Genomic DNA, 23,006 nt, shown 5'->3' with positions numbered 1-23,006 from the left:
TTTTTATCATTATCATCAATATGAGAATGGTATGTATGCGTGTTGTTGTGTGTGTATGTGTTGTAGTATACGTTGTGTATGTGTGCATGCGCGTGTGTGGAAATGTGGAGATTTACAAAATTTCCGCATCAAAAATTCGTTTTTGGACCAACATTTGATAAAAAACGTTCAGTTCGGCGCTGACGACTTTACAGCCGCAATACCTTTAAGCATATATATGTGTGGGTGTGTGTGTGTGTATGTGTAGGTGTGTTTGTTGATGTATGGGTGGGTTGTGGTAGGTGTGTCGTTGTTGTTGTTTCGTTTACTCTGCCGTTTGCTTGCGTATATTTTCTTTGTAATCTTGGATTAGGGATATGAAGTTCGTACAAAAATGATTAAAATATGTAAATGTTAAAAAATGTATTTGCTTTTTTTTGTTTTTTTTCTCGCTTATTCCTTGCTCTCGTTTATCGTTTTAATTGCTGTTTTTATGTTGCGTTGTTTTGTTGTTGTTGGTTTTTCGTTTGTTTTCTCTTGTTACATTTTGTATTTTTGTTTTTTGTATTTTTTTTTTGTTTTTTAATAATATGTAATATTATATATAATAATTATGAGTAGGATTATTCGCATGTAACTGGCAGTTCCTGTGTTGTAACATCTGCCGCAGCGTTCTTCTCCTTCAAATCCTTAGCGATATCCTAGAAAATTGAGAAATAAATACAGATTAGACTGGCATTGTCTTGAAAGCCACAGCATTACAAAAAGGATGTTGAGCATGTGTGTACAAAAAAGCGTTCTGGGGAAAGGCAAACTTAAATTAAAGCACAACAACAACAATTAAAGGTAAAAAAGCTCGATTTTGGGTTTTAAATGTGCAACTGCACCGCACCAGGTGCCAAAGTACAGTTGAGCGCAGCAACAGAAACAAATCAACTGTTTTATCGAAAAAAATGAAGAACAAAATTAGCGGTTGGACAAACAAAATAAAGTACAGTTGTGTTTGTGTAATCAAAGGGTAGATAGTGACGTTTTTAAGAGCAGCCCAATTACACAGCTTTGATTCAAAATCTATGTAGTGGTAATGAGGCGGATATACTGGTATGGCATAATTGGACTGCTGTTAAAAACCCGCTGTTAAGTGATCTCCACATCTCTGTGAAGCTAACATACTGTTTGTTAGAAAATCGATTGTTTTAATGCAGCCGAACATCGTTGTTAGAACAAAAAAATGTGTCTGTATATATATTACAATGTATTTATGTGTGTGTGTGTTTATGTGAGTGTAGATTAGAATGAAGTTAAGCGTCAGTTTACGTGTTCCATTTTTATAGTTAATACCAATGCAACAAACAACAAGCATTGCAGCAACACTTTACCACCAAAATTCTGCAGGTTTAGTAACATTCATTTTACAGAGATTTTAAATGGGCATGCACAACATTTTCTGTTAGTTACCACAGCGATCAAAACATAGCACAGAGCTTTAGCCTACTACTGTTAACACTAGAGCTACACAACACAAGAAGCGCAACTAACAGCACAATGTAAACGCAAATGATGCCAACCAGAGATAACAGAGAAGCAAAATGACAGAGCGAGAGAATAAGGAGAGAGAGTTGAAGTTAATAGACGCAGGATGTTTTTGTTGGTCAACAGATATTTTTTGTTGAGAGGAGCATTTGATTGGATTTTATTTCGATTGCTAGTAGAGAACGAGCGACGTATGTATGTGTATGTTAAATTCGTTATGTGTGTGTATTTGTTTTTGCGAGTGATGGTTAACTCTTTCACATATGTTGTTGGTTCATGTTATTCACCTTGTTGTTAATCTCTAATTCGATATCGCTGGAAACTTCAATTTCGACTGGCGGCAATGCGCTCAATTTTGTTTTAGCATAATCGATATCATTGTTATCGCTGTCGGCATCATTGTTATCGCTGAGCAACTTCTCTTGCGCATTCTCAGTTTCGGTTGTGAGAACAGTCGCTTGTAATCTGTCCCCAATCTCAGCAACATTTTGCTCAATGCTAGCAACATCTTTCTGTATGGCAGCAATATCCTGCTCTATGGTAGCAACACCCTGCTCTATGGCAGCAACAACATCATCTTTGCTGGCAACAAAGGCATCAATCACAGCATCTTCCAACTGCGAGGCTTTTATATTTTGAATTTGCTGCGCTGCACTTTCAACCTCTTGGGCAATATTGTCGTCACTCACAGTGGTGGCAGCAGCAGCAGCGGAAACAACAACTTCATCTTCCAGATCTTGTTGTTGTTGTTGCTGCTGCTGTTGCTCCTCTAGAGTTTCGACAGCCTTTTCGGTTACTTCATCGACAATAGATTGTGCCTTTTCAGCAATTTCAGTTTGCAACTCTTCATTATCATCTTCTTCTTCAACTTGCGGCTGGTGCTGTTTTGTGTCCTCGTCGCTCGTCGGTGGAATTAGTGATGACGTTGTTGTTGCATACTCTTCTTGGTCGATAGGGGCATCTGTTAAAGCAAAGGCGGAAACACGCGAGGGTGGCGGGGATTTGGGCAATGGTGGCGGTGTGCTGGGCTTAACTAAAACTACATCAACATCCGCGCCCGGACCAGCAACATCTTCATCAGCAGCATCTTCAACATCAGAAGAGTTAGCAATAATAGCAGTCGCCACATCACCGCCAGCAACATTCTCAGAATTTTTAGCATCACCATCACCAATTTCAGCACCTAAAGCAGCAACAGCGGTAGCAGTGGCAGCAGCAACAACAACACTGGCCTCAGGAGCGGAAAGAGATTCAGTTTCAGGGACAACAACAACAAAACCTTCAGCATCGGGCTCACTACTAACCGCCGCTATTATCGCAGCAACCACTTTCTCTTCCTCGGCAGCTTGCTCTTGATCCTGCGCTTCGGAATTGGGGTTATTAATGAAAATAGTTTCGTTGGTTTTGTTGTTGTTGGTGGTGGTGGTGTTGTCATCGTCGTCATTTGCTGTTGTTGTTGTTGTGTCTTCTGTGTTAATTTGTTTAGTGGTTTCTGTTTCTATTTCTGTTTCTGTTTGGGTCTCAACTAACTCTGCAATGGTGGCTGCTGTATCGGTGGTTTTTTCGGTCTCAGTGGTTATGCTAGTGGTTGTTGTTGAGGTGTTGTTGTTCTCTGTTGTGGCTGTTGTTGTTGTTGTTGTTGTGGTATTTACAGTGTTCTTGTTGTTGTGTGCATTTGCATTTGCAGTTTCTGTTACGGGTACTGTTTGGTTTACCTCGATTTGCGACTTGTTCTTAATTTGCTCGGCCTCCGAAGACTCGACGGCAACGGGTGTGGGTGGAGGCGTGGCACTGTCAGCAACGCCATTCGTGCCATTCTGATGGGGTGCGGGTGGCTGCACATCATCACCATTGTTGCTTGGAATGTTGGCTGCTGCTGGCTCCACGGATTCAACCACAGGCGATTCGGCCAAACCGTTCTTCTCCCCATTGGTCAGCACTTCAGAAGCGATGGCACCTCCACTACCATTGGTCACAATGGCAGCAGCCAGGGGCTCGGCTGCAGCAGTGGCAGCGGCCACTGCTTCCTTGGCGGCAGCTTCAATTGGTGCGGCAACATTTGTCTTCGTCTCGGTGGTCGTCTCAACTTCAGCAGCACTGGGCTTGGCCGTTTCCTCGCTTGGCGTTGCTGGCGTCTTGTCATCGCCATTCACCTGTTTCTCTTGCTCGCTGGCTGCGCCATTCTCAGTGGGTTTCGCGTCCGCCGCCACAGGCTACAATACAAATACACAAATTATTAGTATATATCCGTATAGAGGACCCTTGTTATAAAACTTAAGTGGGAAGTTTTAAGACTCTGCGTTGCCTAATATTTTTTGGCAGCAGTCTGGACTCTCATAACATGCAGATAATTATTACTGACCCCATGTATGCTAAAATGAATGTTATTTAGTGATTGAACGAATATTTACAGGAATTTGGAATTCTTTGCAACGATATTATATCTTTCAGAGGTTCGAAGAAAATGGTTCCTTGTTCTACGTAAGCACGAGCAAATTATTTCTAGACTGATCACTCCAAAAGACAATTGTAATAGCTTTAAGAATAAATAAGTATCTGTCGATTCGTCAGATCTGAGTGCTTATAGCTCCAGACACACCCTCTATCCCGATCTAGCGAACGGACAAGGCTACAATTTTTTTACGCCTCAATCGGCCTGTTGTTGTTATAAGCTTATTAAATATACATAACATTTTCTTTTGACGCAGTTAGCCAAATAAAATATTGATGAGACTATATTCAACAATTTTATGAGACCCTTTTGGCGAAGGTAAGCACGAGCTATAGAAATACATACTTATTTACAGCTAATATTTAATATTTACCGAGCCCTACGCTTAGAGTTTCCCAGATCCCAATGCTAGATCCTGTTATGGACAGGGAATACTGTTTGGCGAATAGTTGGTTGCTTACCTCTGCAGCTGCTGCTGCGGGCTGATCCGCCTCGCCATTCGTTGTGGTCGCTGCTTCAGCTGATGCTGCTGCCGTTGCTGCCGCCGTCGCTGGTTCCTCCGTCTTGGCCGGCTCTTCTGTCTTGGCTGGCTTTTGTTTGTCCTTCTTGCCAAATGAGATGTTACGGAATGACCATTTCTTTTTCATCTTATCCTTTTTGGACTTGGACTTGATGCTCTCATCGGCCAAAGGTGAGATTTCCTCGGCACCTGCTTCCTTTGGTGAGGCACCAGCTGCCTCATCCTTGGACGCACCTTCAGCTCCTGCCGCCGCAGCCACGTCGCCAGCTGCACCATCGCTCTTAGCTTCTGCCTTTTCGGTGGTCAAGTCTTTATCGTTTTCAGAACTGTCTTCCGTTTCCTTTTTCTACAACAAATCAATGTCAAAGTCGATCAGTTTACTTTTCTTTCATCATTCAATTGCAATTCTTACCTCTCCCGCCCCCTCCTGTGGCTGGGCTGCATCGCCATTTACGGCCGGTGCCGCCGCATCGCCAATCTTCTGATCGACATCTTCGATTTTCTCCACTTTGCCTGCCACTTCGTCCCCTTCGCCAACCTTCTTGGGATCGGTGGTAATGTCAATCGAACGCTTGCTCTGAGCTTTTCCCATTTTTATAGTTCTCTTTTACAGTGTTTTTATTCTACTGTGGATTAAAAAAACACGAAAATTTCGCAGCATTAAAATGTATTCATCGAAATTGTTACTGTTGTTTTTCAAGTGTTTGTGTGTTTGCATTTGTAGTATTTTTTGTTTTTTTTTGTTTTTATATTTGTTTCGGGCGTGTCTAATTGGCACAGCACACTTTAAATTCAACTATAACTATAGCTATAGATTTGAATTTATTTTTACATTTGACATTTGCAGCTGCAACGTCTCGGATATGGCTTTGAATTAGCCGCCACTGACGCTGCCGCTGCCGTTCTGTGCCGATTTCAAATGAAATCTTTCTGCTTCCGCACTGTCGATAAGGCGAATTGAATTAATTTGCCGGCTACAGCAGTTTATCTTCAATTGACGACAACAACGTGACCTTATTTCGCAAATATGCAACAGCTTTAAACGTGCATTTGATAAAAATAATAATAATACGCAACCTAAGTCAAGCAAAGATCTAGTGGAAATCATAAATAAAACGTTTTAGCAAAGACACAAACCACAAGAGCATGAAGTGAAAACTGTTACTCTCTATGTTATCTGACAGCTTCAACTGTTAAATTTAGCACTGTTAACAAATGAGGGCAATAACTCATTTATTGCATTTTTAGGTTAATAAACTAAACATTTTATCATTTCGAGAATGATGACAGCTTATTTACGAGCCCCTTTTTTGAGTTACATATTCAGCTATACATTACAATTTCACTTTTTCTTAGACTTGTCACAAAATAATATTTAACTCCTATCGCTACAATGTTGGTTTTATAAAAAAAAAGGTAATTGTAGGGGGATTGTTTATAAAATCGTGTTGCAATCGGTATATTACGCTTGGTTGTTGTCACCTCTGATTCATAATTAAGAGAAAAAAAGGAATACTTTTAACAAACAACACTTCGAATTTTATTTACATACATTTTCCTGCATGTTAATGCAATTTTAAAACTCACAATTCTGCAGAATATTATGTATGATAACCCGAACTGTTACGAATTGAATAAAATGAAAACAAATACTGTTAAAACTGATAATAGCAGACACAATGCTTATGCGTAATCGCAAGTAGTGCACTTGCTTCTTATTTTTTACTTATTTTTTTTACGTGAATCATCTTTGAAAATACCAGAAAATTTTAATGAAACAGCAGTAAAAAGAAGCATACGAATAGATATACTTGTACATAAATATATACATATACATACATTCGTACATGTAGAACATACAGACTGCTGTTAAGTTGAATGGTAATGTGAGCACAGAGGGAGGGGGAAGAGGAGCGGAAAGGCGCCGGCAATGCGTCACTTGAAAATCGAATTACTCGCTCGAGTAAATGAAACCGAAACCGTAGCAAAGAATTTAAATGAAGTGAAGAGAGAAAGAGAATGCAGCAGAGTGTTTACAGAACGGGCAGCGGGCGCTGGAGCGTGGAGAGAAAGCAAAGTAACAGAAGTAACGGTCACCAAAAATAGCATTAAAACAAAGCAAAAAAAAAATTATATATATATACTATACATATGTATGTACATATATGCAAAATCCAAAAACTTTTAATGTCCTGCTTAGGGGTTGCAAAAAACGAATGAAAAATAAGAGAATGCTGCATTCATGCAAAACCAGCAACGAAATACCCTGCATCCAAAATTAATTTGTTATCTTATATAACTTTAATTAGTACTAGCCGATGTAAATGAACTTTGAAATAGAGAAAGAGAACTACAGAAGCATCTGCAAAATCACTGCTTTCATTCAGAAGGTTGATCCAACATGGATCGATTTGTGAATACTTTATGGACTCGGAGGTGGCTCCTTTTACTTGTTACAAAAACAAATATACCCTTTTGATGGTTCAAATGGAATGGGTATGGAAAATTTATGTTGACGAGCAGGCAGGAAAGCAGGCAACAAATATGGCGACGCTTTATGCTGTTTAGTAGGTGCGACACAATTGGGATTTTGCATGAGCTGTTAAGCGATTGCCAACAACAACAGCAGTCCACTTGTAAATAAAAATGGAGCAAAGAGACGACAACAAAACTAGCAGCAGCTGTTTTAGAGGTTTCTTTGTCGTATGATTCAGCAGCAGTAACAGCAACAGCAACAACAACCACATTCAATTGCTTAGCTATGCCGGCACGTGCTTAGTCAAAGCCATATGCAGAGTGTTTCCATCAGTTAGAGACAACGTTCCTTACCCCAGGGAGGAAGTGAGTCAGTCAGTGACGTTTTGGAATTGTTCAAGTGCTTGGGGATAATAAACAGGCAAGAATTTTAGTCATTCTTATTGTCAATTTTAATACCCAACTGATTTTCAAAAACAATCTTAAATTGAAATTAGTTGATTGGGTTCCATAATATCTTTAAAAATGAGTCTAAAAAATAAAAATGATATCCAAACAAATTTTGCATTTGACATGTACGAGTAGAAATTACAAAAATTAATTTTTGAAGGAAATAAATGCATAATTATGTACGCATTTTCTTTGTTTCATTAGTATACAAATTTATATAAATTATGTAATTAGGTTTAGAATAATGATGAATTTTTCATATAGAACATGAAATACTTTGTTGTTAAACCCAAAATGCAAATACATCAAAATATGTTATTCAATTCGTGTTTGAACAATGCATAATAACAGTTTCTGTACAATGAAATTAACATATTCTGAAAACACATAATAACCTTACAAATATGTACATACATATATGTACATACATATGTGTGTGAATAGGTATGTCAGTTGTTTTTCAAATATAAGTCAGATATGTACATAAATTTGAAATGATATAAACAATTTACAACGGGGAGTGCAAAAAAAAAAAACAAAGACCGTTATAAAGTGCACTGAACCCAGAAATACAACAACTACATACATACATACAACAATCATCACCACAGGCGAGCAGCGCGACGACAGTCTCAACGATTACGGTTACTATGATTTTAAATACATACATACATATGTATACATGTATATGAGATATGTATACTACATACATACATATGTATGTATTTATGTATATGTACATGGCTGAAAACATAACACTATGCTTATTTAGATCATGGCAGCAATACCATCAAAAAATTTGACGCTTGTTGGTCGCAGCGCATTAAAAAAGCAATTAATCCGATATCACTCACTTCATTCGAAATTAAATTTTTTTTCACTAGGCCGTAGTCGTCAGCTTGACGCGTCTGTCTACGCAAAAAATGTGGATGAGTAATACACCAAATATGTTGAGGCACTCACACACACACTCACTCAACTACACACACCTCAACCCTTAATGAACAAGCGGTAAATGTTTGCCTATGTAAACATACAAGTATGTATGTATATGGATGTATGTATGTGCGTGTGTGCTAAGTACAAAACCAAGTTATATACTAAAAGCGTTGCAAACGGATACAAAAAAAAGGAGGAAAAAGCGCAAGTAAATTGTGGCATGACGCATCAAGGCAAAAAGGACAACAATGACGAGGACGTACGAGTGACGCAGGGTTGCCTTTACCTTCAACACAGGATACAGGCGGGCGTGCAGCAAAGGGCAAAAGCTTGCCGGCATTTTTACTACACGTACTACGTTAAACTTACAATAACAACAACTGCGACGCTGCTGGTCATTGTACGTTGCCATGACAACCAGGGCGACAACGACGACGCGGCAGCGCAGCAACGCCAAAGTCAGCGCCAACGTCAACGTTGACGCAGGCGTGTGAAAATAAATGAGCGCAAGCCAAAAAAAAAGTGCACACAAAGATGGCGTTGCCAGACCAAGAGCCGAAAAGGGCATGACAATGCACAAAATGCAAATTAAATTAGCATTAAGTGGGCGTATTTGGGGGTGGGGCGAGTTTCAAATTTATGTTGCATTCAATTGTTGTATTCAGTTACTTAACACGACACACACACATTTGATGGGAATATAAGAATTTTGACTTGAACTGCGGCCTCCACTCAAACACTCGCAACGTATGTAATTGAGTGGCGGCATTTTGACTTTTGACATGTCACAGGCACACACACACACTCATACATAAAAACACACGTATGCAAGAAAGAGCATCTTTAGAAGCCGCGCCTTTTGAGTCAAGTAAAATAATTTCATTTTAAAGCGATGAAGAAAGAAGACATGCGCAGACGAAACACAAGCAGCCGCTTTCAATGTCTATAAATAAAGGCGCATTTATCAACAATGAAGCGTGTTCAAAATGCAACAACAACAGTAAGAGCAGCAGCTACACAAAGCATTTCATGTACATACAATTGCCTGGAGTGTATGGCTGTGTGTGTTGTATGTTTGTTGGTAAGTGCGCTGGGCAGCACTTTCAATTGTCTGCCTCTGACTATCAATTTTGACACTTCAAGCTGTTGCGGCTGCGCTTTCAATTCAACTGGCCCGCTCTCACAGCCAGTGCCCCCAGCCCCTTCACCAAACACCCTCGTCATCGGCAACAGAAACGTAAATTAAATTGATTGCGCTTGGAATGTGCCGGCCGGCTGACCAACCGGTCAAACTTTAATTTCATCTCTGCGTTAATGTGTGTGTGCATGTGTGTGCTCAGATCAGTGGCTTATGCGCCGGCGCATTGTTGTACAATTAAAAATTGTAAGGCGTATTATGTGTGAGTAGAGCTGATCGGATCGTATGGCGTGGAAACTGTTAAAGTGCAAGCGCACTTAAAGCCAATCGAGCCAACATTCCACAGTATTGTTCCAGTAAACGAGAAAGTAATGATTTTTAAAGGAATGAAACCTTGCCTTTGTAGCCAAAGCTTTTAATTAAATGAAACTAAATATTAGACAATATGGGTTTTATTTTTTGTTAAACACAATTTTATTTATACTGTGATTGATAAAACATTCAACTAAATAAAAAAAATGTTGCGAATTTGCATTAAAAGGCCAATTTTTTATTGTTTGCATTTGAAGCATGTTAAAGGTCGTAAATAAAAGATCTTAACTCAATTGATAATAAAAGGAGATATGTAGAAGCAACTCTAGACAGAATTGATTTTCAACAAGTTACATTAAAACTACATTTATAAATACATATGTATATACATACTATATGTCCATTTTTTCCTTCAATCATTTCTGTCTCTCTAATCAAGTGAAGAGCGGTACATACATACGCACAGAATCATCCATTTGTATGTATGTTTATTCTCTCTATGCGTTGCCTGCAATTGAAGCTCTTTATAAGCTAATCAACCATCAGCCAAGGCTCTGTCACACACGACGCAATCAGAAAATAAGAAAGAAGCAACCAGCAGCTGACAGTTTTCTTAATTTATTTCTCAAGCACCAAGCAAGCAAGCAAGTAGCAATAATAACTTGGCACAATGCTTTCTGCAGCAGTAAGTGAGCGAAAGCAAAAGGAAAGAAAAAATGCAATGACTTCTTATAAGCGACTACAACGCATAATGCACATTCCTTCAATTGAGTGGAAATTTTTGTTCAATCAGCAGGCATAAGTTGAAGAAGAAGAAGAAGAAGAAGAGAAGCAGAAGGAGCACGGGACGAAAAAAGGAGAGTTGTTGAGCAGCGCAGCCAACTTAACACGACGGGACGGACGGACGGAACACGGCTGTGTGTGCGTCCATTTGTTGGCTTTTGTTGTCATTGTGGCTGCTGCTGATAAGCCACGCCTAAAGTTAAGCTCACACACACATTCAAAGACTAAGATGTTGTTTGCAATTGTGAACAGTGTTGCCAATTCTGTTATGCTCCCGCCAGTTTTAAAGTTTTTCAGGTTTTTAGATCTGTTAGGTTAGTAGTATTTCAATTGCTGGTCTAGTTTTGGAAGTTCAAGTTCTAAGATAAATAACCCTGTGCTCATTACTGTACTATTTAATTCTGTTTTAATTGTAGTAATTTCTAAGACATCTTTTATGGAAAACAAGAATTAGTGTCACAGAGATAGAGATAACATTGAGATAGAGATACGTTTAATATTTTCCTTTAAAAATAGCCAAAACTAATTGAAACGGCTTTTTTTACACCAATAAATACAAACAGTTGGCAGATTTGAAGAGTCTATATATATTTATGTTCGCATTAAAAATCTGCTTTTTATCATTTGCTTTTTTAAGTTGCTAGCTTTTTTTAAAGCTAAAGATTCGGCAGCACTGGTTGTAAACTCAGCATGCAAGATGATCGCGCGCGCGCGCCCCTAGAACAACGCACGCTTTATTGTGCGCTCACTGCCTGAATGCATTCTCCATTTAATTGTCGCCACAAATTTTTCAGTGGCCCACGCAAAATGCAATAAAGTGCAAAAAGAGGCAGAGCAGCCGGAGACAAACAAAATGCGAACTGGCGTTGTCAACTGACAGTCAACAACAGCAACAACAATATGGCGCAGTCGTACGATGTCTCAAGTAACCACCGGATATAATTGTTGTAGTTTTTGTTGTTGCTGCTCTGGCTGTGCGCGATGTGGTTTTTTCCTTACATTTTAGAATGAAAACGATACGTAATATGAATGCATTCCATAATTAGTAACAAGTAGAAAAGAGCGGCAATATATACACATAGCCATATCAACTACACACACACACAGTGAGTGTCAGTCAAGGAACCCTTAAAGAAAAAAGAAAATATTTTTTTTATTATCATTTCCGGTCAATTTGACTGACGTTCCTACTGTTTCGATTCTTTTCGGTTCTTTGCCCGTCCAATTCTCTTGAGCTGCTTTTGTCAACGTGCTCTGTCCGTTGTAGTTTTTTTTCTAGTCTATGACAATTCACATACACATATATATATATGTGGGGTGTATGTATTGTACAACACCCAAAAAATAAATGATATTTTTATGATGTTAACGGTACTTTGCTGCTATCGTCCGAAACCAGAATTAAGAGGAAGTGTCTGTAGAAGGCGTGTAAAGCACATTTATAAAGCTATTTATTAACAACATTGATAATGCATAAAAAAATGAAAGAACAAAGAAATTCATTATCGAGTGAACGATTCAGTTTTTTTTATTCCGTCATGACTAAGTTGGGCCAAGTCAGATTGCAGATAAGCCAATTGGCTATAATGTCTTGCTCATGGTTTTTTCAAAAGAAAACGAAGGTTTTTCGTTTCTAAAAAAAAAATTTATTTCAAATATGTAAACACAAATACAATACAGATAATGCTTCAAGTGATAAGAGAAGTGAAAGAAAGAGAGATAGCAGATCTTAAGATAAGCAACATTAGCAAACATTACGTGTGCTGAAGCTGTTCTGTTCATCAAGAAAAGAAAACTTTAAACTTTCTCATTTCTGTTGGCCACAAGTCCATCATCTTGTGCTGATAAACAGCATAAGCAACAGGCAGCTGCTGCTTGAGATAACAGAGCATATGGGAAAGAAAGCAAAGATTTCAGACGCAGAGTCTTATCTATCAGATACCAACTGTGGCATCTGTTCCAGTCAACTGAGAATGTGCCCCTGCCGTGCAATTCAACAACAGTAGCAATTTAAACTTAAAAATAAACTCTGATATCACCCCAGTAGCTTCATAGCTTAGATAGGAGGAGTTACTAATCGAAGCAGTTAGCGTTACTATCTTGGACAACATTCGAAGTGCAGTTAGTCAGTAATGTATCGATAAAAAAAGAGTTGATTTTCTATAATACATAACAAATTAATTGACTAATGTCATGAATATAGTCAACCGATTTTAGTGGCTTACTAAGATGTTCGTCTAATATAATAATTGTTTTTATAATTTTATTTAAACGTTTGAATTTAAGGCATTTTTAAAGGATCATCACTCCTATATACATATGTATGTATGTATATTGGCTTGTAGCAAGCCTGTTTCCGTTTTTAACAAAATGGGAGATTATATGGAACTTATTCCAATAACATCGTATGTAGAACTTTCTTTCGGACAAAGAAACTGGAACTCAATTGGAAATGAAAAAATTCGTTTAATTTGTGAAAAATCTACGTATCTATCTGTGACTGTTATCTTATATTTATTTAAGCTTGCAGATAGAAGCAATTATTATCGTGTAGTCGTTTAGTATCTTAATGAGCTGGTTATGTATGCCTTAATCGATATATAATCGAAATAGGAACAGTTGGCCCCTTAATGCTTTTTTAACAATTATATATCAACTAGAAACATTTTATCAATTCGCAAAATTTAAATATAGTGATAAAGATATGACTAATTTTGTTTGTGAACCTCGCCGTTATGGCAAAACAATTCACACTCCAGAAAGCTATGACATTAATAAATACTTTAATTACCTTATTTATACAGTTGATTATAAAAAGTAACATGCGAGAAACAAAACAAAAGCGATGTATTTACAGACTTGAGTAACAACGATAGCATAATGTGGTTTTATCAGAATAAATAAACCAAATATTATATTTGTATATATGTTTTTATATATTGATATGTCTTTCTGTATATTTGTATGTGTATATTTTATTATATGTATTTATTGTTCATAATATTTGGTTATTTATATTGACGATGGTAAAAATTATTTGCATCAAAACACAACTTGAAAGTTTTAAAATGTGGATTTAAACCAATAATACGTTACGTTTCAAATTAAGCACCAAGAAAAATAAGATATATGTATATTGCATTTAATTTAAGTATTCGCTACTGTACCCATCCTAGGCCAAGGCATTTTCAGTAATATCTGTATATACAAACTACAAAATCGTAAAATGGAATGAAACGCACTTGAAAAACATCCTCCACATGCCATTTCGAGTATTGGATCGGCCAATAACAAGAAAACTACATAATAAATTGGGTGTAAAGGCAGAAAAACGCATAAAATCAACGGCACCATAAAATTTGATGTGCCTTTCAAGCACTTGGCGTTCAAACACGACTGCTGTTTCTTTGTATGTATGTGTATGGATGTACATACTTGTATATGTGTATGTGTGTGTATTTCTGTCGGAATATGCAAAAACTTAAAACGCACTTTGTACTAAAAATGGCGTTAGAAATATTTCAAATATTTCAACAATTTGTAATGGGCAGCAGCAACAACAACTACAAAGCGCACGCTGAATGAATATCAAAAAGCGCGCGCGAAAATAAAACAACACCAACTATAATAAAAACAGGCAAAGATATTTAAAGGCATCACAACTACACACACATACACCCACGTCTGTAAATAATTATATACACAGTTGTAATTACAGCGCAAAATTTAAATAAGTAGCAAAGCGAGTGGCAGTCAAAACGTTTGAAAAAAAAAAAAAATTAAATGAAAATGTATTCCATTATCAACTAAATATCGGATTTCATTTCAATACAGCAATAATTTCTCAAAAATTCACTAATTTTCCAGTTTATAGATTTAATTTAAAACCATTTTATTATTTACGAGCAACTCTTCTACCTCGCCTCGTGCTTGATCGTGTGCGAAAATTAAATACGCAGCAGGCTGTCGTCGACAGCTCGCCTAATGAGTGCCGGCCGGACTGACTGACTGACTGCCTGGCAGACCTGAATGAGTGAGTGCCAATAAATTTGTCGCTTACAAGGCACAGCGTAGACGACAAAGACAATGATGGTGATGGTGCGAAGGCGATGGCGACGCATTGATTGCCGCCAATGATTGGCAAATGTGCGAGTAACTTGGAATGACGCATCAGGTCACAATCAAGAGAATCAAAAGGATTAGAAATGTCGGCAGTCAGTAACTACCAGGAGAACCATTAAAGTTTGTGAGAGGCGCCTTAAAATTATAGACATTATTTTCAACTATAAACTGTACACAACGGATTATTATCACGCTCTATAAATTTTGTAATCGTTTTTATAGTGTTGCAATCTAAGGAATCAAAAATATTGCTAATTAATACTGAAAAGTTGGAAATAGGAATAGCATTTAATAAGCATAAGCATTTATTAGGTTTCTGATTCCCAACATCTGATTTATTGATATTGAAATGATCAGAAATTATAAAAATGTAAACAATCGTTTACGCTTTAGACGTAGCTCGTATTCATCCCGTTGGTATGCAAAAAGAAAAGCTAATCTGGTATGATTTTTAGGAATGTGCATATACATTCATATGTATGTACAAGTTTATGTAAATTCCTCACACTTAGTCATCAGTTATTTGTTTATAAATATGATGATTAAACTAAATCCAAAGGAAAATGGCAGAGGTATGTTAATATGAAACCAGCTCACCACAGCATTTCTCAAAGCGATGATTCATAAGACAATAATTTGCAATATGTTGTCAAAGATAAGATTACATACAAAATTGTTTTAGAATCATATTTCAAATTGAAATCAATTTCATTCAAACTAATGCCTTTCTCCTTTCCCAAACTGAAAGTTGAGCCTTAAAAAGCAGTTCAGGAAAAAATATAGTTTCCTCAGATTTAACAACTCTCTTTTGGTTCATGTTCTATGCTTTCTTCTCCACAATCAAGAAAATCGTTGTTTCCATTTTTTCCCATTGTCGAAATCGATGGCTGGATTTCTTGATTTTCACAAAACACGAAAATTGTTTATCTTACTATAATAAATTCGATACACTTATTCAGTAAAAATCTGTTCAATTTCGACAAATTTAATCAAATTCGAAAACAGGAAGAGGCCTGGAAGTGTCCTAAAATCTTTTAAGTGGTAAACATATTGGAGAATAACAGCGAAAACTGTTCATTTTCGGCATGCAAGTCGAAGCATTTCCATTGTTCGTCAAATTTTGTTGGGTAACAAAATTGACCCACATTTGAACGTTTTTGTAATGACAGAATGAAGAATTAGTTAAACAGTGTTGAGTAATAAATAATAATAATTGTGACTGAACAAATCAGAATTGCAGTTTTTACAGTGATTGCACAAATCAACATACCCACACACACATACATATGTATGTATGTATGTATGTATATGTATGTACGTGTCGATGTATGTGTGTATTTGCAGTTGCAGCTGCCACTACCGGCTCTTGTTTTCTTCGTGACGGCAAATTCTTGTGGCTAAAAGCTTGTTCCCGTTTTTCTAGTTCTCTCTCACTCTCCTTCGAATGCTCCATCAGTGCGCTGCGGCTAATTAAAACGCACACAAACATGCACACACTCACACTTACATACATTGTGGAAGCGTGCGGCAGTAGCAAGTTGCTGTTGTTCTTGTACAAGTACAACGAGCGCCAATTAGTCGAACCGAGTCGAGGGGCAGCCCATTCGGTCAACTTAGAATTGAGTTGTCGCAAGTGGCCGGATTTTTGATTAGAAATTCACAACGCTGCACACACAAACAGCATAGCACCACATAGGAGAGAGGATGGCGAGACCGAGACAAACAAGGAGAAGGTGGAGTTGGAAGCGGCTAGGCAATCAATGCGTCCGACCACTTTGGCATTGCAAACGGCTTTTTAATAATTCATAAGACAAAGCAAACTGAAGTGGCAGCAAGCCAGCCAGCCAGCCAATGGCGAAAAAAAAATTGACTAGAGCGACTGGCAGACAGACGTTCCAACTGCTGCCGCTTCCGGTACTCGTACTTACGCGTACTTGCGCGTCGGCGTCGTCGTCGCAGTTAATGTTGGTGTTGACGTCTTCTTTGTGCCTTATGGACAGCTTTGCGGGTGGCCACAGAGAGAGAAGATTCGCGAAAAAAGTAGTTTTTCAATTACACGTACGTTGCGTCTATTTTATGTGCAATTATTTAGTAAGCGTAGTTCATTAGCTTTTTTTAATTAAATTTGTGGGTAAACACAGCAATAACTAAACTAACTGTATGCATCAACACATTTACATACATATACATTTACACACACACTTTTATTAAACTGGAGCGCGCACAGAAGCAAGTCGTATGAGAAAAACAACCGTTAAAGTCAAACGTCAAAAGACGACTGCGCTGTGCTCAATGCTTTCGATCAACGGCAAAACTTCGGGAGCAGCACAGCACACGCAGAGGCCAAGTAATCGAAGCAGGCACCACGACGTTAGGGGCGACAAAGGCAGCGTCAACAGCGCTGCCTGCCGGAAACGCTAGCAGCAGCAGTGAGAAGGCAACAACAGGGAACAGAAAACTGAAGCTTAACAGCAGCTGAAATGCGGGCGGCTGTGGTGGCTGTTCGGAGTGTTGCCGTTTAGCTGTTTTCCCGTCAGTTCTAGAGCTTTTAAAATCCAGATTGTAGGCCTGATTGCGTTCATTGAGGGTTTTCCAGGTCAAAGTCTTTCTTAAATTTATAAATTGTACAGCCAAAGATTGGCCAGATTCGACCACTTACCATGTAATATCAATTCAAAAATGTATATGTGTGTACATATATGTTAAAAAGAGTGTTCTTTGAAAATGTTTTACTTTATGAATATATTCGTTCAAAGAAATATAGTGCTATTAATTATAAAGTGCTTCACGAATAAAATGAAATTTGAAAAGTGGAGTTTATTTATCAGAATGATAGGAAATCGGCGTCCTACCAGCATTTTCTTCCTTAACTTGTTTAGCTATTTCTAGCTTTTTCCAATGGCTGAATTTGCACCACTGACTGTAGGTAGACATTGACCATCAGTTATCAATAAAAGTTGCTGGTGTTGTTGCAGTTGCAGTATCTGTTACTGTTGTTGTGGTTGCCTTAGTAGTAGCTACTATTACTGCTTGTTGTTATTGTTGCTGTTGAAACTGCGTATGCAGCTCTACCATTCAATAAACAAACTAATGAGCCTTGGCGTCGGTCGCATGGTTTATTACTTCATTTGCTTATTGCGCGAGCGCTCTTGTCAATAATCTTTTTTAGCCTCCACTCTTCCTACTGCTTCTTTCATTACATCTTATATACGCTTTACACAATGACCCCGCAGCAATTGCACCAACAACAAAAGAAAGCCTCGAACAATGACATTTAGGCGTGTGGCAGGCAAGGCAGTCAGGCAGGGCAGTCCCAGCAGCAATCAGTCAGCAAATTCTTTGCGACTTGCTCACACACATATACATACATACTTATGTATATTATACAAGCAACTGAAGTTTCGATAACATATCAGCAACAACAAATTGTGTCGCCTTGTTAATTTGTGTAATTATTGTCAATATATGAGCAGCATTAAACTGATTTCAATTGTTAATCAATTAATGTACACATTAAAATGAGGGTACCTACATATACATACGTACATATTTATATAAGCGCGTATGTATACAAGGTTCTGCTGCATTCCGCTCGTTGCACACAATAGGAATATTCCATTGAAAAACTATGCCAGGAAGGCTGTTTGAAAATGCAGTGACTTTTTCATTTCCTGCATTGCATTGTTTGTAAATGCAAATCTGCTCTTCTTTTCTACAGACTATCGACCCACAATTCTCGAAATTTTTTTGGGTCTTTAATGGGAAATATTTGGGGTCTATCGATTATCAGGACAAGAAGATATTTTGAGTGCCTATTAGATTATATTATTAGATGGGATAATCAGAAAAGGGTCCTGAAATAATAATTTTACTCATTATTCTTTGATGAGTCACTAATATCGTCGATATACCAGACACACCCGAGTCATATCAACTGTTAGACAACATTTAAAAATGTAAGAGCTGACATTGCTTGCAGCAATGGAACGTTTCTGTTAATTAGCATGAAAATTATTTTGAAATGTTTTTAAAGTGCCGACACGCACAAAAGGAATGCAAATGTTAAAAGTGAGTCAAATGTGCACACAGGCCTGAATGTGCATCTGTGTGCATGTGTGATGCACAGTGAGCAGATACAGCTCAAAAGTGTTGACATGTTGTATGCAAACATGTGCGTAAAAGATGTTCCAACTACGTCGTTGCCGTTGCAAGCACACTCAAATATTTAAGTATGTGTGTATGTATGTTTATATTTCACAAATGCATATACGATCTGTAGAGAAAACGCAATTTTTGTTCTTTCCTACTTTGTATGTACATACATATGTATGATATTTACGTATCAACACACTTATGTATTTGGCTCCCATGGCTGAAAATTGATCTTGACGTTGGCGTCAGCAAGACAACCACTTGGGGAAAAACTATTTCAAATGCTTGTTATTGTTGTTGGTATTTATCCAAATATCAAAAGCCACAGACGCACAAATTCAAAATGTTATTTAATGCTAATTCAATACACAAAAAAATCTGCAGCCACAACAGTACAGCCTATCATAAATATAAGAAAATATTCGTAGTCCAAACAAAAATCAATCGTAATAACAACAAACTGCACGAAGGGAATGTATGTAAGGCAGAGGGAGAGAGAGTGATATAGGAGGCAAACAGACAGACTGTCGGACAAGCTCAAAGATAAGCGGCAGTGCTGGCTGACTGGCAGACTGACTGATCGGCAAATGGCAGAAATTGCGTTGTTTGCAAAGGGGGCAGCACTAACAAGAACAACAGCAGCTATGGAAGCAACAGAAGTAGAGAAATGTGCTGCCGTCGCTCATTGTTGTTGTTGTTGGTTTTATGACTATTTAAATTTTAGCTTTTGGCATAAGATTTCGTCTTTGCGGTTTTACTTGTATTGTTGTTGCTGTTGCCACTCTCTGCTGTCTTCCACTTCAGCGACTCTTATCAATACCGCAACGTGTATGTTTGATCAGTTTGTATGTACTTACACGCACACAAATATCCACATTTGTGTGTGCTAGCAGGCAGGCGGCGTTTTTCATTGTCTGCACGTATGTATGTATTGCGGGCGGGTGTATACTCGTATATGAATGTATATGTGTGCGTTGCATGCATGCCGAACTCAAAAGCCCGCTTAAAACGCAGGCTGTGACAGAAGTTTCATATGGCGTGTCAAATGCTGCGCTGCTTCAGTTATTATATGTATGTATATGTATATATAAATATATATCAACATATACATACACACAAACATATATTTATTTATTTAACTTAAGGAAAATTACTTAAATTATTGTAATATATCTTAACAAATCGGAACCAAAATTAAATAGGTATTCATTTAATGTATTGCAATAAAGGTAAAGCAACCATTACTTTTCGAATTTTGATATTTCCTTTTTAAAATGGATCTGAAATAATATACAATTATGTACATACATATGTATATTATGTACATTGACACGTACTCATCACGAATCATTTAATCATCATATGGTCTATGTATATACATATTTATATATATGTATAGTATGTATGTATATTAATTATTCATTTAAAAGAAAACGTTGTTCCAGAATTAATTTAAATTTAAAGAAAGAATCAGACAACTTTTTTTTAAGAATGAGTAGCATTTAATTGTTTTGTATACTTATGGGTTTTTTATTTATTCAGTAGAATATCTCCTTCAAATAAGTCGTTTATATGTTTATGAAAGTGAACAACTTAAATTCCATTAATTGTAGGAGGGGAGATATTAAGAATTTTTCAAGCCACCCGCGCTAACAGCAACTTGCACTTGACGGCGGCCGAACGTAACGGTATTAAGAGCAGAAGCAGCAACAACAACACCCCCAATATTTATTTGCGTTTAAGTCAACAGCAGCAATAATAACAACAACAACCGCAGTAAGGTTGACAGTTCCTGCACAAAGCAACAACTGCAAGCTTTGATCTGATAATGTACAATACATACATATGTACATACATATGTACAAACATATGTATGAATGTATGTTCGTACTCATGCAGTTATTTGAGCATTTGAGTAACTTGAAGCGGCTTCAAGGCGAAGCGAAAGCAACAATCGTTACTCTAAGCCAAATAAACAATAACAATAATCAAAATAATAAAACAAATATATTTTTTGCAATAAAATCAAATTATTTGGCAAGTGCATTAACAAAAGAAAAGAAATCGACAGAGAAGCAAACGAACAAGTGAACACGCTGGTGCATTTGTGTGTGTGTATATATATATATGTGTCTGCGTGTGTGTTTGTGTGCAGGAGCACACTTATGCATCAGGCATAAAGCCGGAGAGGCGCACGTAGGCGACGTCAGCGTCAGGTTAGGGCGGTGGCTTGGCTGGTAGACTGCAAAAATGTGCGACGCAATTTTTCGTAACAAAAATATAATTTATAAAAAAAGCAAGCAAAACTATATGAAACTATATGACTTTGAAAAACCCTAAACCCTTGGCAGCATCAACAACAACAGCTGCTTGCACTGCATGGAGAGGGATTACATTTATAACTTCCTCTGGAATTGACCTATTACGATGAAACTTGGCATGGGGGTGTAATTAAGAAGTTGGTCAAAATTACTGACGTTATTACTAACAGAAGGAGATCCAAGAATACAAATTGGATTAATCGAGGTCTCCGTTTATATAGACGCTCATGGGCTTTATCAACTTATTTCTTCATACTAATCAGGAATATATACATACATATGTACATAAATAGATACGTACATACATATGTATGTTTATTCACATTAAACTGGCTACAAAAAGGCGATCGTCAACGAAGAAGAAGGCCACGACAGTAACAGCAACAACGTTTATGATGGCATTGATGGTCATTGAGAAAGACAACAACGGCGACGCATGTAAGGAGTAATTTAATAACAACAAAAACAAGCTTAAGTATTGCCAACACTGTGCAACATATTTATTGTTTCATAGAAAGATAAGAGGCAACTGAGAGAGAAAGTAACTAACTAATCACTAGAATTTTGTTTAAATTGACAACAAAATGCAACATGGGCCTAGCGCAAGGATATTTCGCAATATAGCTATTATCGAAACCAGAAAACGAACATGATGGCGAGTGTAGTCAAGCGTAGAATGCAAACAAAGAAGACAATGTAAAAGAAGTCAAGGCAGCCGGCCAGCCAGCCAGTCCGGCCAACACGCGCACGCACACCAAAGCAGACGTTGCGAAGGCGTTGTGAACGCACAGGAACGACAGGAATAAAACGTAAAAAAGGATAAATGAGGCGAGTAAAACGGGAATGTTGATAGGCAAGGAAAAGAAAAGCCAGCAACTCAGTAAGGCGCGTGAGCGAGAGTGAGAACGATGCACACAACACAAAGGCAAAGGAGAGAGCCAAACGGATACAAAGCCACAACAGCAGCGTCGCTGCCTCTGCCGCTGCTACTGATGGCGACGTTGACGTAGTGGCAACGCCGACGCAACTGCAAGGCGGCACACCCAAAATTGTGTGTGTGAAAACAGGCAACAACAATAGCAATACAAATTTTGAATTGTTTTTCCTTGACACGAATTATAAATGCGGCAAGCCGGCTTTTTTATTTTATAGTATTACATTTTATTTCATTAGGTGGAAAAAGAGGAACTTGTTACATTTCCCTTGTTAATTTCCTGCCGCGCTCTCTCACTCACGCACACACACACACACACTCTGAAATGTGCATGGCGTCCTTTTTGTTCGGCTTGCATATGAAGTTGCGGTTGCAGCGCTGCCAACGCTGACGCCTGTCTGCGACGGCACTTGTATTAATTTAATTTTGACTTACACTTTGCACAGAAAATTATTTTTGCACTTTTCGTCTGAATTAATGGTCAATTTTAAGGAAGTACCATCCCACACACTTACGCACACACACATTCATATTTGAATGCAAAATGTACAAAGCGTTATACAGAATTTCAACAGCGCACTTATACACACACACAGGCACAGACACACAGACTGCTTGGCTTGGTTTTTGAATTTCGGCGTTTGCCATTTTTTTCTTGCGCTTCGCACTGTTTTAATGCATAATGAATGAAAGTGATACTAAAAATTGCATTTACCTGTTTAGTAAGTTATATTTTAAACACCCGCACTTGTTTCTTTTCAAAGTTCAACAAATATGCACCTTTTGCTCCTAATTACAAGTTTCCTTTTGTTTCTTGCGCGCTACTAAAATGTCCGGTCCGCTACTCGTTGTTGCTGTCTCGGCTACTACGGTGGTGGTGTCTCGTTTGCTGTGTT

The 23,006-nt window shown here is 37.8% G+C and overlaps 1 protein-coding gene across 5 annotated transcripts; it reads right to left on the bottom strand.

Annotated features, from left to right (window-relative positions):
- Positions 1-9: 9 nt before the first annotated feature.
- Positions 10-22,980, bottom strand: LOC115625804 (A-kinase anchor protein 200). 5 transcript variants are annotated; one of them, XM_030520985.1, is made up of 6 exons: positions 22,826-22,980; positions 4,897-5,110; positions 4,426-4,830; positions 3,228-3,725; positions 1,800-2,870; positions 10-680 (listed from the first exon to the last, which is right to left on the bottom strand). In XM_030520985.1, exons 2-6 carry the CDS (start codon positions 5,074-5,076, stop codon positions 603-605), a joined length of 2,232 nt encoding a protein of 743 aa, XP_030376845.1. In that variant the 5' UTR covers positions 5,077-5,110; positions 22,826-22,980; the 3' UTR covers positions 10-602. The 5 variants fall into 5 exon arrangements, with proteins under 5 accessions (XP_030376845.1, XP_030376842.1, XP_030376846.1 ...); XM_030520982.1 differs by having other exon boundaries at positions 1,800-3,725; XM_030520986.1 differs by lacking the exon at positions 1,800-2,870.
- Positions 22,981-23,006: the final 26 nt, after the last annotated feature.

The sequence above is a fragment of the Scaptodrosophila lebanonensis genome, unplaced genomic scaffold (assembly GCF_003285725.1).
Source record: "Scaptodrosophila lebanonensis strain 11010-0011.00,11010-0021.00 unplaced genomic scaffold, SlebRS2 tig00000080-arrow-pilon, whole genome shotgun sequence".
NCBI classification, from domain to species: domain Eukaryota; kingdom Metazoa; phylum Arthropoda; class Insecta; order Diptera; family Drosophilidae; genus Scaptodrosophila; species Scaptodrosophila lebanonensis.
This window is presented reverse-complemented; position numbering and strand designations above follow the sequence as displayed.

Coding starts and splice junctions, on each gene's coding strand:
- LOC115625804 (XM_030520982.1), bottom strand. CDS start 5,076: ATGGGAAAAGCTCAGAGCAAGCGTTCGATTGACATTACCACCGATCCC. Junction 3,726..4,425: donor CCGCAGCAGCAGCTGCAGAG/GTAAGCAACCAA, acceptor TTTGTATTGTAG/CCTGTGGCGGCGGACGCGAA. Junction 681..1,799: donor AATTAGAGATTAACAACAAG/GTGAATAACATG, acceptor TCAATTTTCTAG/GATATCGCTAAGGATTTGAA.